Genomic DNA, 15,000 nt, shown 5'->3' on the forward strand with positions numbered 1-15,000 from the left:
ACGAGGTAAACAGACAGTCTACGAGGTAAACAGCGAGTCTGTTTTGTGTGTCAGACTCTAGTGGCGCTCCCTGATCAGGACTCGTTCTACGATGTGACTGACAGTCTGGAGCAGCTGGGGATGGAGACCATCATCCACAAACACATGAACAACAAGGGGACTGAGCCAGACCTCCGAGCCCAGTTCACTACCTACGAGGTAACGACAACAACAATAACAACAACAACCTGAACAACAACAACCACAATAACAACCACAACAATAACAACAATAACAACAACCACAATAACCACAACCACAATAACAACAACAACCACAATAACCACAACCACAATAACAACCACAATAACAACAACCACAATAACAACTACAATAATAACAACCACAATAACAATAACAACCACAATAATAACAACCACAATAACAACAACAACCAGAACAACCACAATAACAACTACAATAATAACAACCACAATAACAATAACAACCACAATAATAACAACCACAATAACAACAACCACAATAACAACCACAATAACAACAACCACAATAACAACCACAATAACAACTACAATAATAACAACCACAATAACAATAACAACCACAACAACAACCACAATAACAACCACAATAACAACAACCACAATAACAACTACAATAATAACAACCACAATAACAATAACAACCACAATAACAACAACAACCACAACAACAACCACAATAACAACCACAATAACAACAACCACAATAACAACTACAATAATAACAACCACAATAACAATAACAACCACAATAATAACAACCACAATAACAACAACAACCACAATAACAACCACAATAACAACAACCACAATAACAACCACAATAACAACTACAATAATAACAACCACAATAACAATAACAACCACAACAACAACCACAATAACAACCACAATAACAACAACCACAATAACAACTACAATAATAACAACCACAATAACAATAACAACCACAATAACAACAACAACCACAACAACAACCACAATAACAACCACAATAACAACAACCACAATAACAACTACAATAATAACAACCACAATAACAATAACAACCACAATAACAACAACCACAATAACAACTACAATAATAACAACCACAATAACAATAACAACCACAATAATAACAACCACAATAACAACAACAACCAGAACAACCACAATAACAACTACAATAATAACAACCACAATAACAATAACAACCACAATAATAACAACCACAATAACAACAACCACAATAACAACCACAATAACAACAACCACAATAACAACCACAATAACAACTACAATAATAACAACCACAATAACAATAACAACCACAACAACAACCACAATAACAACCACAATAACAACAACCACAATAACAACTACAATAATAACAACCACAATAACAATAACAACCACAATAACAACAACAACCACAACAACAACCACAATAACAACCACAATAACAACAACCACAATAACAACTACAATAATAACAACCACAATAACAATAACAACCACAATAACAACAACAACCAGAACAACACTTACCAACACGCCGGATTCTCCCGAGACTCTCATGTTCTTCCTTTGTGTCTCCCGGTTGCAGACGGCTTTGAGGAACGAGGACGGTGAGATGGACGACTCGTCTCCTCACCTCCGTAAAGAGAGAAGAAAGACGGCCGCCGGCGAGCAGGAGGGGCGAAGGAGCCGCCGCACCTCCAGTCAAAACCTCCCTGACCTCCTGTCCTCCTCCGCGGGCTCCTCGCCCTCCTCCTCACCCACACCCCCCACCTCCCTGTCCCCCGTCTTCCTGTCCCCCTCCACCGCCAACCTCCCCATCTCCCCCGCCATGTCCCCCGCTAACATCCCCCTCTCCCCCGCCATCTCCTCCGCCTCGTCCCCCAGCCCCACGGCGGGGTTGGGCAGCAGGGCCTCGTCCCCGCTGACCTCTGACCCCGGCAGTCAGACCTCCAGTCCGTCCGGATCCCGGAGAGGGTCTCCGCTGCCCCCCCACGCAGCCCCCAACGGTACCGTGACCACGGAGCAGGAGCCAAAGTCTCCGTCCAGCGCGTAAGTTCACTCATGAAATAATACTAATACTACTAATAATAATAAAACAATGAATGTAAGACGATCAGGGTTCATACCAACACATCAGAAATCAACAGCTGGTCTTCAACACTAAACTTTGAAGACAAAGAAGTGGACAGGAAATGCTGCAGCGCTTCAAATCTCCACTGAGTGTACCAGCTAGCTAGTTATCTGTCAGAGGCAGGAAGCGTCCCGATGTCTCCTGCTGACCAGAAACCTTGTAAAGAGTTGATAAGAGGAGGGGAGCAGAGTAAAGTGCGCCCCCGGTGTTGCGGTGGAAGCGGTCCTCTCTGAGCGGTACCAAGTTTAGACCCTCAGACAGGTTTTATCTGGAAAGCAGATTGGTGAGTTCAGGCAGCAGGAATGAGAACATTCTGCTCTCTGGACAAACATCACGTCTCCAACATCACGTCTCCTCCAACATCACGTCTCCAACATCACGTCTCCTCCAGCATCACGTCTCCAACATCACGTCTCCAACATCACGTCTCCAACATCACGTCTCCTCCAACATCACGTCTCCAACATCACGTCTCCAACATCACGTCTCCTCCAGCATCACGTCTCCAACATCACGTCTCCTCCAGCATCACGTCTCCAACATCACGTCTCCAACATCACGTCTCCTCCAGCATCACATCTCCAACATCACGTCTCCTCCAACATCACGTCTCCAACATCACGTCTCCTCCAGCATCACGTCTCCAACATCACGTCTCCTCCAGCATCACGTCTCCAACATCACGTCTCCAACATCACGTCTCCTCCAGCATCACATCTCCAACATCACGTCTCCTCCAACATCACGTCTCCAACATCACGTCTCCTCCAGCATCACGTCTCCAACATCACGTCTCCAACATCACGTCTCCTCCAACATCACGTCTCCAACATCACGTCTCCAACATCACGTCTCCTCCAGCATCACGTCTCCAACATCACGTCTCCTCCAGCATCACGTCTCCAACATCACGTCTCCAACATCACGTCTCCTCCAGCATCACATCTCCAACATCACGTCTCCTCCAACATCACGTCTCCAACATCACGTCTCCTCCAGCATCACGTCTCCAACATCACGTCTCCTCCAGCATCACGTCTCCAACATCACGTCTCCAACATCACGTCTCCAACATCACGTCTCCTCCAACATCACGTCTCCAACATCACGTCTCCAACATCACGTCTCCTCCAGCATCACGTCTCCAACATCACGTCTCCTCCAGCATCACGTCTCCAACATCACGTCTCCAACATCACGTCTCCAGCATCACGTCTCCTCCAACATCACGTCTCCTCCAACATCACGTCTCCTCCAGCATCACGTCTCCAACATCACGTCTCCTCCAGCATCACGTCTCCTCCAGCATCACGTCTCCAACATCACGTCTCCTCCAGCATCACGTCTCCTCCAACATCACGTCTCCAGCATCACGTCTCCTCCAACATCACGTCTCCTCCAGCATCACGTCTCCTCCAGCATCACGTCTCCTCCAGCATCACGTCTCCTCCAGCATCACGTCTCCAACATCACGTCTCCTCCAGCATCACGTCTCCTCCAGCATCACGTCTCCTCCAGCATCACGTCTCCTCCAGCATCACGTCTCCAACATCACGTCTCCTCCAGCATCACGTCTCCTCCAACATCACGTCTCCTCCAGCATCACGTCTCCAACATCACGTCTCCTCCAGCATCACGTCTCCAACATCACGTCTCCTCCAGCATCACGTCTCCTCCAGCATCACGTCTCCAACATCACGTCTCCTCCATCACGTCTCCTCCAGCATCACGTCTCCTCCAGCATCACGTCTCCTCCAGCATCACGTCTCCTCCAGCATCACGTCTCCTCCAGCATCACGTCTCCAACATCACGTCTCCTCCAGCATCACGTCTCCTCCAGCATCACGTCTCCTCCAACATCACGTCTCCTCCAGCATCACGTCTCCTCCAGCATCACGTCTCCTCCAACATCACGTCTCCTCCAGCATCACGTCTCCTCCAGCATCACGTCTCCTCCAGCATCACGTCTCCTCCAACATCACGTCTCCTCCAGCATCACGTCTCCTCCAGCATCACGTCTCCAACATCACGTCTCCTCCAACATCACGTCTCCTCCAGCATCACGTCTCCTCCAGCATCACGTCTCCTCCATCACGTCTCCTCCAGCATCACGTCTCCTCCAGCATCACGTCTCCTCCAGCATCACGTCTCCAACATCACGTCTCCTCCAGCATCACGTCTCCTCCAACATCACGTCTCCAGCATCACGTCTCCTCCAACATCACGTCTCCTCCAGCATCACGTCTCCTCCAGCATCACGTCTCCAACATCACGTCTCCTCCAGCATCACGTCTCCAACATCACGTCTCCTCCAGCATCACGTCTCCTCCAGCATCACGTCTCCAACATCACGTCTCCTCCAGCATCACGTCTCCTCCAGCATCACGTCTCCAGCATCACGTCTCCTCCAGCATCACGTCTCCAACATCACGTCTCCTCCAGCATCACGTCTCCTCCAGCATCACGTCTCCTCCAACATCACGTCTCCTCCAGCATCACGTCTCCTCCAGCATCACGTCTCCAACATCACGTCTCCTCCAACATCACGTCTCCTCCAGCATCACGTCTCCTCCAGCATCACGTCTCCTCCAGCATCACGTCTCCTCCAGCATCACGTCTCCAGCATCACGTCTCCTCCAACATCACGTCTCCTCCAGCATCACGTCTCCTCCAGCATCACGTCTCCTCCAGCATCACGTCTCCTCCAGCATCACGTCTCCTCCAGCATCACGTCTCCTCCAGCATCACGTCTCCTCCAACATCACGTCTCCTCCAGCATCACGTCTCCAACATCACGTCTCCTCCAGCATCACGTCTCCTCCAGCATCACGTCTCCAACATCACGTCTCCTCCAGCATCACGTCTCCTCCAGCATCACGTCTCCTCCAGCATCACGTCTCCTCCAGCATCACGTCTCCTCCAGCATCACGTCTCCTCCTCCAGCATCACGTCTCCTCCAGCATCACGTCTCCTCCAGCATCATGTCTCCTCCAGCATCACGTCTCCTCCAGCATCATGTCTCCTCCAGCATCACGTCTCCTCCAGCATCACGTCTCCTCCAGCATCACGTCTCCTCCAGCATCACGTCTCCTCCAGCATCACGTCTCCTCCAGCATCACGTCTCCTCCTCCAGCATCACGTCTCCTCCAGCATCACGTCTCCTCCAGCATCACGTCTCCTCCAACATCACGTCTCCTCCAGCATCACGTCTCCTCCAGCATCACGTCTCCTCCAGCATCACGTCTCCTCCAGCATCACGTCTCCTCCAGCATCACGTCTCCTCCAGCATCACGTCTCCAACATCACGTCTCCTCCAGCATCACGTCTCCTCCAGCATCACGTCTCCAACATCACGTCTCCTCCAGCATCACGTCTCCTCCAGCATCACGTCTCCTCCAGCATCACGTCTCCTCCAGCGCTGCTCAGCCAGCTCACTAGTTTATAATGAGTTCAACGTATTCAGGATCCAGCAGACACACTGAGGACAAACCGGAGTCACACCCGGTCTCCTCTGGACCCGATGGCTGCTTCATTACTGGATCTGATATCATCTCATCTGAATCAATCACATCTATTACTGGATGTATTAAAGTGTCTTCCTGCTGGGTGTCGACCTCTAGGGGGTGCTCTTTCCTCAGCCACCGCATGTCTGTCTGAGTTCTGGTTCAGGTTCTGGTTCTGTTGGGTGACTTGGTGTTGGTTTCCTGTCTCTGCTATAACCTCTGGTGTTTCCCTCCCTCTGTCCCTCTGTCTCTGTCTCTGTCTCTGTCTCTGTCTCTGTCTCTGTCTCTTCCTGCTGGGTGTGTGTCGTCCTCTAGTGGGCGCTCTTTCCTCAGCCACCACATGTCAGCTCTGGGTCTGAGCAGGAAGTCCAGACTCTTCACCAAAACCAGCTCCATCTCTGAGGAGCCTTCAGCCGCCAGCAGGTCTGTAACGTTGAGACCTGAGACCTGAGACCTGAGACCTGAGACCTGAGACCTGAGACCTGAGACCTGCTAACGGGACCCCCTGAAGTCCTGTTAGCAGGTCTCTAACAGGACCCTCTGAAGTCCTGTTAGCAGGTCTGTAACACAGAGACTGACCTGAGACCTGCTAACGGGACCCTCTGAAGTCCTGTTAGTGGTCTAAAGGTCTAGAGGTCTAAAGGTCTAGAGGATGGAACAGCAGCAGAATGAACTGGCAGAAAACAATGTTTGGAAACCAAAGTCTGTAATCTCTCTCTCCACTGTCTTCACTCATTCCTCTCTCTGCGTGTGTGTGTGTGTGTGTGTGTATCTCTGTGTGTTGTGTAGCAGCTCCTCCTCCTCCTCCTCGTCTTCCTCGGACCTCTCTCTCCAGGAGAAGTCGTCTCAGTTGAACCTGGAGCAGCTCGGCACCAAGACGGAGACTAAAACCAGTTTCAAGTAAGTGAAGCAGATGAACTGGTGAACTGGGCTGTACTGGGATGTATGGTAACCATGGTAACGTAGCTACGGCAACCACGATGCTGCAGATTTAATGGCAACTCTGTTTGTTTTATTTCTATGTGTTTACTGTGGTTTTCTGTTGTTTTGGAGGATCTGTTAACATTTGAATCCATTGTGAAGTGGAGCTGACTCTGGAGCATCTCTAGAGCATCTCTAGATCATCTCTAGAGCATCTCTAGAGCATCTCTAGAGCATCTCTAGAGCATCTCTTGATCATCTCTAGAGCATCTCTAGATCATCTCTAGATCATCTCTAGAGCATCTCTAGATCATCTCTAGAGCATCTCTAGAGCATCTCTAGATCATCTCTAGATCATCTCTAGAGCATCTCTAGATCATCTCTAGATCATCTCTAGAGCATCTCTGGAGCATCTCTAGATCATCTCTAGAGATGCTCTAGAGATGATCTAGAGATGCTCCAGAGTCAGCTCCACTTCACAACGGATTCAAATCTTCCTCCTCCTTCGTCTTTTCTCTTCCTCTCCTCCCTCGTTCCTCCCCCAGCTCTGGGGAGGCTGACCTGCTCTTCTGGTGAGTACACATCTCCTGCTCCATCTTCCTCCTCCTCCTCCTTCTCCTGCTCCATCTTCCTCCTCCTCCTCATCTTCCTCCTCTTCCTCTTCCTCATCCTCCTGCTCCTCCTCCTCCTGCTCCATCTTCCTCCTCCTCCTCATCTTCCTCCTCTTCCTCTTCCTCCTCCTCCTCTTCCTCCTCCTCCTCCTCTTCCTCTTCCTCCTCCTCCTCTTCCTCCTCCTCCTGCTCCTCCTCCTCCTGCTCCATCTTCCTCCTCCTCCTCATCTTCCTCCTCTTCCTCTTCCTCCTCCTTCTCCTCTTCCTCCTCCTCCTCTTCCTCCTCCTCCTCCTCCTCCTCTTCCTCTTCCTCCTCCTCCTCCTTCTCCTGCTCCATCTTCCTCCTCCTCCTCCTTCTCCTGCTCCATCTTCCTCCTCCTCCTTCTCCTGCTCCATCTTCCTCCTCCTCCTCATCTTCCTCCTCTTCCTCTTCCTCATCCTCCTGCTCCTCCTCTTCCTGCTCCATCTTCCTCCTCCTCCTCATCTTCCTCCTCTTCCTCTTCCTCCTCCTTCTCCTCCTCCTCTTCCTCCTCCTCCTCTTCCTCCTCCTCTTCCTCTTCCTCCTCCTTCTCCTTCTCCTCCTCCTCTTCCTCCTCCTCCTGCTCCTCCTCCTCCTGCTCCATCTTCCTCCTCCTCCTCATCTTCCTCCTCTTCCTCTTCCTCCTCCTTCTCCTCCTCCTCTTCCTCCTCCTCCTCCTCTTCCTCCTCCTCTTCCTCTTCCTCCTCCTCCTCCTCCTCCTCCTCTTCCTGCGTGTCAGTTTGGTGCTGAGCTACATAAAATGAAAGTTTCAGATATATTAACATTCAGCCGTCTGAAGCAACAGCAGGTGTGTGTTTCCAGAGGGACCCGTTTAGCTGTAACACCAGCAACAGCAGGTGTGTGTTTCCAGAGGGACCCGTTTAGCTGTAACACCAGCAACAGCAGGTGTGTGTTTCCAGAGGGACCCGTTTAGCTGTAACACCAGCAACAGCAGGTGTGTGTTTCCAGAGGGACCCGTTTAGCTGTAACACCAGCAACAGCAGGTGTGTGTTTCCAGAGGGACCCGTTTAGCTGTAACACCAGCAACAGCAGGTGTGTGTTTCCAGAGGGACCCGTTTAGCTGTAACACCAGCAACAGCAGGTGTGTGTTTCCAGAGGGACCCGTTAGTCTGGAGGCTCGTTTGGAAACAGTTCACTGAGATGTGTTTCTGAGGAGAGAAATAATCCATGTTGATGAATCTGTCTTTCATTTAGATCGACTACGTTTAGTTTAAAGATCCTCGGGAGTTTGGAGAGACGGCGAGTCGCGTCAGACGCCCGTGATTTACATAAAGTAGACGAGCCCTCAACTTTATGCAAATAAGGAGCGTGCTTCGTGACGCCTAGTTTCTCGAATCGCGACGCCACGCTACCAGAATGCATTGCGCGGCTGCTTACATAGACAATGAATGGGAAGCGTGGAAATGACGGAGCCTGTGGACACGGACCTTAAGCCTCCAGCTGCCGTCTGAGCAGAGAGGATGATGGGAAACCGGCTGGTGTGTGGGTTGTTGCCGTGGTGATTGTGGTGTGGGGAGGTTTCCTCTAAGTGCACCTGAGAAGAAGCCATCATGGTCTCACCTGCAGGTTCAGGTCTTTGCAGTTCAGGTCTCACCTGCAGGTTCAGGTCTTTGCAGTTCAGGTCTCTGTAGTTCAGGTCTCTGTAGTTCAGGTCTCTTTGGGTTCAGGTCTCTGTAGTTCAGGTCTCTGTAGTTCAGGTCTCTGTATTTCAGGTCTCTTTGGGTTCAGGTCTTTGCAGTTCAGGTCTCACCTGCAGGTTCAGGTCTCTGTAGTTCAGGTCTCTGTAGTTCAGGTCTCTTTGGGTTCAGGTCTCTGTAGTTCAGGTCTCTTTGGGTTCAGGTCTCTGTAGTTCAGGTCTCTATAGTTCAGGTCTCTGTATTTCAGGTCTCTTTGGGTTCAGGTCTTTGCAGTTCAGGTCTCACCTGCAGGTTCAGGTCTCTGTAGTTCAGGTCTCTTTGGGTTCAGGTCTCTGTAGTTCAGGTCTCTATAGTTCAGGTCTCTGTATTTCAGGTCTCTTTGGGTTCAGGTCTTTGCAGTTCAGGTCTCACCTGCAGGTTCAGGTCTCTGTAGTTCAGGTCTCTTTGGGTTCAGGTCTCTGTAGTTCAGGTCTCTTTGGGTTCAGGTCTCTGTAGTTCAGGTCTCTATAGTTCAGGTCTCTGTATTTCAGGTCTCTTTGGGTTCAGGTCTTTGCAGTTCAGGTCTCACCTGCAGGTTCAGGTCTCTGTAGTTCAGGTCTCTGTAGTTCAGGTCTCTGTAGTTCAGGTCTCTGTAGTTCAGGTCTCTTTGGGTTCAGGTCTCTGTAGTTCAGGTCTCTTTGGGTTCAGGTCTCTGTAGTTCAGGTCTCTTTGGGTTCAGGTCTCTGTAGTTCAGGTCTCTTTGGGTTCAGGTCTTTGTAGTTCAGGTCTCTTTGGGTTCAGGTCTCTGTAGTTCAGGTCTCTTTGGGTTCAGGTCTCTGTAGTTCAGGTCTCTTTGGGTTCAGGTCTCTTGTCTCTGTTCTTGGTGAGATGTGTAAAGTGTTGTAGAACAGTGGCGCCCCCCGGTGGCTGTTTAATGCCTCCATACAGCAGTTCACTGGTTCACATCCACTTTGTTTCATTATTTAGAATGTTAAATCCAGCGCCACATGTCCACTAGGTCCGGCGAGGACACTAGAGAACACTAGAGGACACTAGAGGACGCTAGAGGACACTAGAGGACACTAGAGGACACTAGAGGGATGATCGTATACTGATAAGAAGTGAAGTCAATAGTTGGTTCCAGCAGCAGAGCTACGTTTCCACCATGTTGGACTGAAAGAGACGTCCAGACGCCAGTAAAACGTCCTCCTACAAAGAGACGTCCAGACGCCAGTAAAACGTCCTCCTACAAAGAGACGACCAGACGCCAGTAACACGTCCTCCTACAAAGAGACGTCCAGACGCCAGTAACACGTCCTCCTACAAAGAGACGACGAGACGCCAGTAAAACGTCCTCCTACAAAGAGACGATGAGACGCCAGTAAAACGTCCTCCTACAAAGAGACGACGAGACGCCAGTAACACGTCCTCCTACAAAGAGACGATGAGACGCCAGTAAAACGTCCTCCTACAAAGAGACGACGAGACGCCAGTAACACGTCCTCCTACAAAGAGACGACCAGACGCCAGTAACACGTCCTCCTACAAAGAGACGATGAGACGCCAGTAAAACGTCCTCCTACAAAGAGACGACGAGACGCCAGTAACACGTCCTCCTACAAAGAGACGATGAGACGCCAGTAAAACGTCCTCCTACAAAGAGACGACCAGACGCCAGTAACACGTCCTCCTACAAAGAGACGATGAGACGCCAGTAACACGTCCTCCTACAAAGAGACGACCAGACGCCAGTAAAACGTCCTCCTACAAAGAGACGACCAGACGCCAGTAACACGTCCTCCTACAAAGAGACGTCCAGACGCCAGTAACACGTCCTCCTACAAAGAGACGACGAGACGCCAGTAAAACGTCCTCCTACAAAGAGACGACGAGACGCCAGTAACACGTCCTCCTACAAAGAGACGACCAGACGCCAGTAACACGTCCTCCTACAAAGAGACGACCTGACGCCAGTAACACGTCCTCCTACAAAGGGACGACCAGACGCCAGTAACACGTCCTCCTACAAAGAGACGACGAGACGCCAGTAACACGTCCTCCTACAAAGAGACGACCAGACGCCAGTAACACGTCCTCCTACAAAGAGACGACGAGACGCCAGTAAAACGTCCTCCTACAAAGAGACGACCAGACGCCAGTAACACGTCCTCCTACAAAGAGACGACCAGACGCCAGTAACACGTCCTCCTACAAAGAGACGACCAGACGCCAGTAACACGTCCTCCTACAAAGAGACGACCAGACGCCAGTAACACGTCCTCCTACAAAGAGACGACCAGACGCCAGTAACACGTCCTCCTACAAAGAGACGACCAGACGCCAGTAACACGTCCTCCTACAAAGAGACGACCAGACGCCAGTAACACGTCCTCCTACAAAGAGACGACCAGACGCCAGTAACACGTCCTCCTATAAAGAGACGACCAGACGCCAGTAACACGTCCTCCTACAAAGAGACGACGAGACGCCAGTAAAACGTCCTCCTACAAAGAGACGACGAGACGCCAGTAAAACGTCCTCCTACAAAGAGACGACCAGACGCCAGTAACACGTCCTCCTATAAAGAGACGACCAGACGCCAGTAACACGTCCTCCTACAAAGAGACGACCAGACGCCAGTAACACGTCCTCCTATAAAGAGACGACCAGACGCCAGTAACACGTCCTCCTACAAAGAGACGACCAGACGCCAGTAACACGTCCTCCTACAAAGAGACGACCAGACGCCAGTAAAACGTCCTCCTACAAAGAGACGACGAGACGCCAGTAAAACGTCCTCCTACAAAGAGACGACCAGACGCCAGTAACACGTCCTCCTACAAAGAGACGACCAGACGCCAGTAACACGTCCTCCTACAAAGAGACGACCAGACGCCAGTAACACGTCCTCCTACAAAGAGACGACCAGACGCCAGTAACACGTCCTCCTACAAAGAGACGACCAGACGCCAGTAACACGTCCTCCTACAAAGAGACGACCAGACGCCAGTAACACGTCCTCCTACAAAGAGACGACCAGACGCCAGTAACACGTCCTCCTACAAAGAGACGACCAGACGCCAGTAACACGTCCTCCTATAAAGAGACGACCAGACGCCAGTAACACGTCCTCCTACAAAGAGACGACGAGACGCCAGTAAAACGTCCTCCTACAAAGAGACGACGAGACGCCAGTAAAACGTCCTCCTACAAAGAGACGACCAGACGCCAGTAACACGTCCTCCTATAAAGAGACGACCAGACGCCAGTAACACGTCCTCCTACAAAGAGACGACCAGACGCCAGTAACACGTCCTCCTATAAAGAGACGACCAGACGCCAGTAACACGTCCTCCTACAAAGAGACGACCAGACGCCAGTAACACGTCCTCCTACAAAGAGACGACCAGACGCCAGTAACACGTCCTCCTATAAAGAGACGACCAGACGCCAGTAACACGTCCTCCTACAAAGAGACGACCAGACGCCAGTAACACGTCCTCCTATAAAGAGACGACCAGACGCCAGTAACACGTCCTCCTACAAAGAGACGACCAGACGCCAGTAACACGTCCTCCTACAAAGAGACGACCAGACGCCAGTAACACGTCCTCCTACAAAGAGACGACCAGACGCCAGTAACACGTCCTCCTACAAAGAGACGATGAGACGCCAGTAAAACGTCCTCCTACAAAGAGACGACCAGACGCCAGTAACACGTCCTCCTACAAAGAGACGTCCAGACGCCAGTAACACGTCCTCCTACAAAGAGACGACGAGACGCCAGTAAAACGTCCTCCTACAAAGAGACGACGAGACGCCAGTAAAACGTCCTCCTACAAAGAGACGACCAGACGCCAGTAACACGTCCTCCTACAAAGAGACGTCCAGACGCCAGTAACACGTCCTCCTACAAAGAGACGTCCAGACGCCAGTAACACGTCCTCCTACAAAGAGACGACCAGACGCCAGTAAAACGTCCTCCTACAAAGAGACGACCAGACGCCAGTAACACGTCCTCCTACAAAGAGACGACCAGACGCCAGTAACACGTCCTCCTACAAAGAGACGACTAGACGCCAGTAACACGTCCTCCTACAAAGAGACGACCAGACGCCAGTAACACGTCCTCCTACAAAGAGACGACCAGACGCCAGTAACACGTCCTCCTACAAAGAGACGACCAGACGCCAGTAAAACGTCCTCCTACAAAGAGACGACCAGACGCCAGTAACACGTCCTCCTACAAAGAGACGACCAGACGCCAGTAAAACGTCCTCCTACAAAGAGACGACTAGACGCCAGTAACACGTCCTCCTACAAAGAGACGACTAGACGCCAGTAAAACGTCCTCCTACAAAGAGACGTCCAGACGCCAGTAACACGTCCTCCTACAAAGAGACGTCCAGACGCCAGTAACACGTCCTCCTACAAAGAGACGACGAGACGCCAGTAAAACGTCCTCCTACAAAGAGACGTCCAGACGCCAGTAACACGTCCTCCTACAAAGAGACGACGAGACGCCAGTAAAACGTCCTCCTACAAAGAGACGACCAGACGCCAGTAACACGTCCTCCTACAAAGAGACGATGAGACGCCAGTAAAACGTCCTCCTACAAAGAGACGACCAGACGCCAGTAACACGTCCTCCTACAAAGAGACGACCAGACGCCAGTAACACGTCCTCCTACAAAGAGACGACCAGACGCCAGTAACACGTCCTCCTACAAAGAGACGACGAGACGCCAGTAAAACGTCCTCCTACAAAGAGACGACCAGACGCCAGTAACACGTCCTCCTACAAAGAGACGACCAGACGCCAGTAACACGTCCTCCTACAAAGAGACGACCAGACGCCAGTAACACGTCCTCCTACAAAGAGACGATGAGACGCCAGTAAAACGTCCTCCTACAAAGAGACGACCAGACGCCAGTAACACGTCCTCCTACAAAGAGACGTCCAGACGCCAGTAACACGTCCTCCTACAAAGAGACGACGAGACGCCAGTAAAACGTCCTCCTACAAAGAGACGACCAGACGCCAGTAACACGTCCTCCTACAAAGAGACGACGAGACGCCAGTAAAACGTCCTCCTACAAAGAGACGACCAGACGCCAGTAACACGTCCTCCTACAAAGAGACGTCCAGACGCCAGTAACACGTCCTCCTACAAAGAGACGTCCAGACGCCAGTAACACGTCCTCCTACAAAGAGACGACCAGACGCCAGTAAAACGTCCTCCTACAAAGAGACGACCAGACGCCAGTAAAACGTCCTCCTACAAAGAGACGACCAGACGCCAGTAAAACGTCCTCCTACAAAGAGACGACCAGACGCCAGTAAAACGTCCTCCTACAAAGAGACGACCAGACGCCAGTAACACGTCCTCCTACAAAGAGACGACCAGACGCCAGTAACACGTCCTCCTACAAAGAGACGACTAGACGCCAGTAACACGTCCTCCTACAAAGAGACGACCAGACGCCAGTAACACGTCCTCCTACAAAGAGACGACCAGACGCCAGTAAAACGTCCTCCTACAAAGAGACGACCAGACGCCAGTAACACGTCCTCCTACAAAGAGACGACTAGACGCCAGTAACACGTCCTCCTACAAAGAGACGACCAGACGCCAGTAACACGTCCTCCTACAAAGAGACGACCAGACGCCAGTAACACGTCCTCCTACAAAGAGACGACCAGACGCCAGTAAAACGTCCTCCTACAAAGAGACGACCAGACGCCAGTAACACGTCCTCCTACAAAGAGACGACCAGACGCCAGTAAAACGTCCTCCTACAAAGAGACGACTAGACGCCAGTAACACGTCCTCCTACAAAGAGACGACTAGACGCCAGTAAAACGTCCTCCTACAAAGAGACGTCCAGACGCCAGTAACACGTCCTCCTACAAAGAGACGACGAGACGCCAGTAAAACGTCCTCCTACAAAGAGACGTCCAGACGCCAGTAACACGTCCTCCTACAAAGAGACGACGAGACGCCAGTAAAACGTCCTCCTACAAAGAGACGACCAGACGCCAGTAACACGTCCTCCTACAAAGAGACGACCAGACGCCAGTAAAACGTCCTCCTACAAAGAGACGACTAGACGCCAGTAACACGTCCTCCTAC

The 15,000-nt window shown here is 51.0% G+C and overlaps 1 protein-coding gene across 3 annotated transcripts in view; it reads left to right on the top strand.

Moving 5' to 3' along the window:
• The window catches only part of fhod1 (formin homology 2 domain containing 1), a 45,128-nt gene that overhangs the window by 1,536 nt on the left and 28,592 nt on the right, over positions 1–15,000 (top strand). The window contains exons 3-6 of one of the 3 annotated variants that reach the window (XM_074656884.1): positions 55–198; positions 1,630–2,093; positions 5,994–6,101; positions 6,471–6,578. In XM_074656884.1, coding sequence (XP_074512985.1) covers positions 55–198; positions 1,630–2,093; positions 5,994–6,101; positions 6,471–6,578 — 824 coding nt within the window. Of the gene's footprint in view, positions 1–54; positions 199–1,629; positions 2,094–5,690; positions 6,102–6,467; positions 6,579–7,144; positions 7,172–15,000 lie in introns of those variants that run through there. The other 2 variants (XM_074656893.1, XM_074656902.1) reach the window with 2 other exon arrangements.

The sequence above is a fragment of the Sebastes fasciatus genome, chromosome 2 (assembly GCF_043250625.1).
Source record: "Sebastes fasciatus isolate fSebFas1 chromosome 2, fSebFas1.pri, whole genome shotgun sequence".
Lineage (NCBI taxonomy): Eukaryota > Metazoa > Chordata > Actinopteri > Perciformes > Sebastidae > Sebastes > Sebastes fasciatus.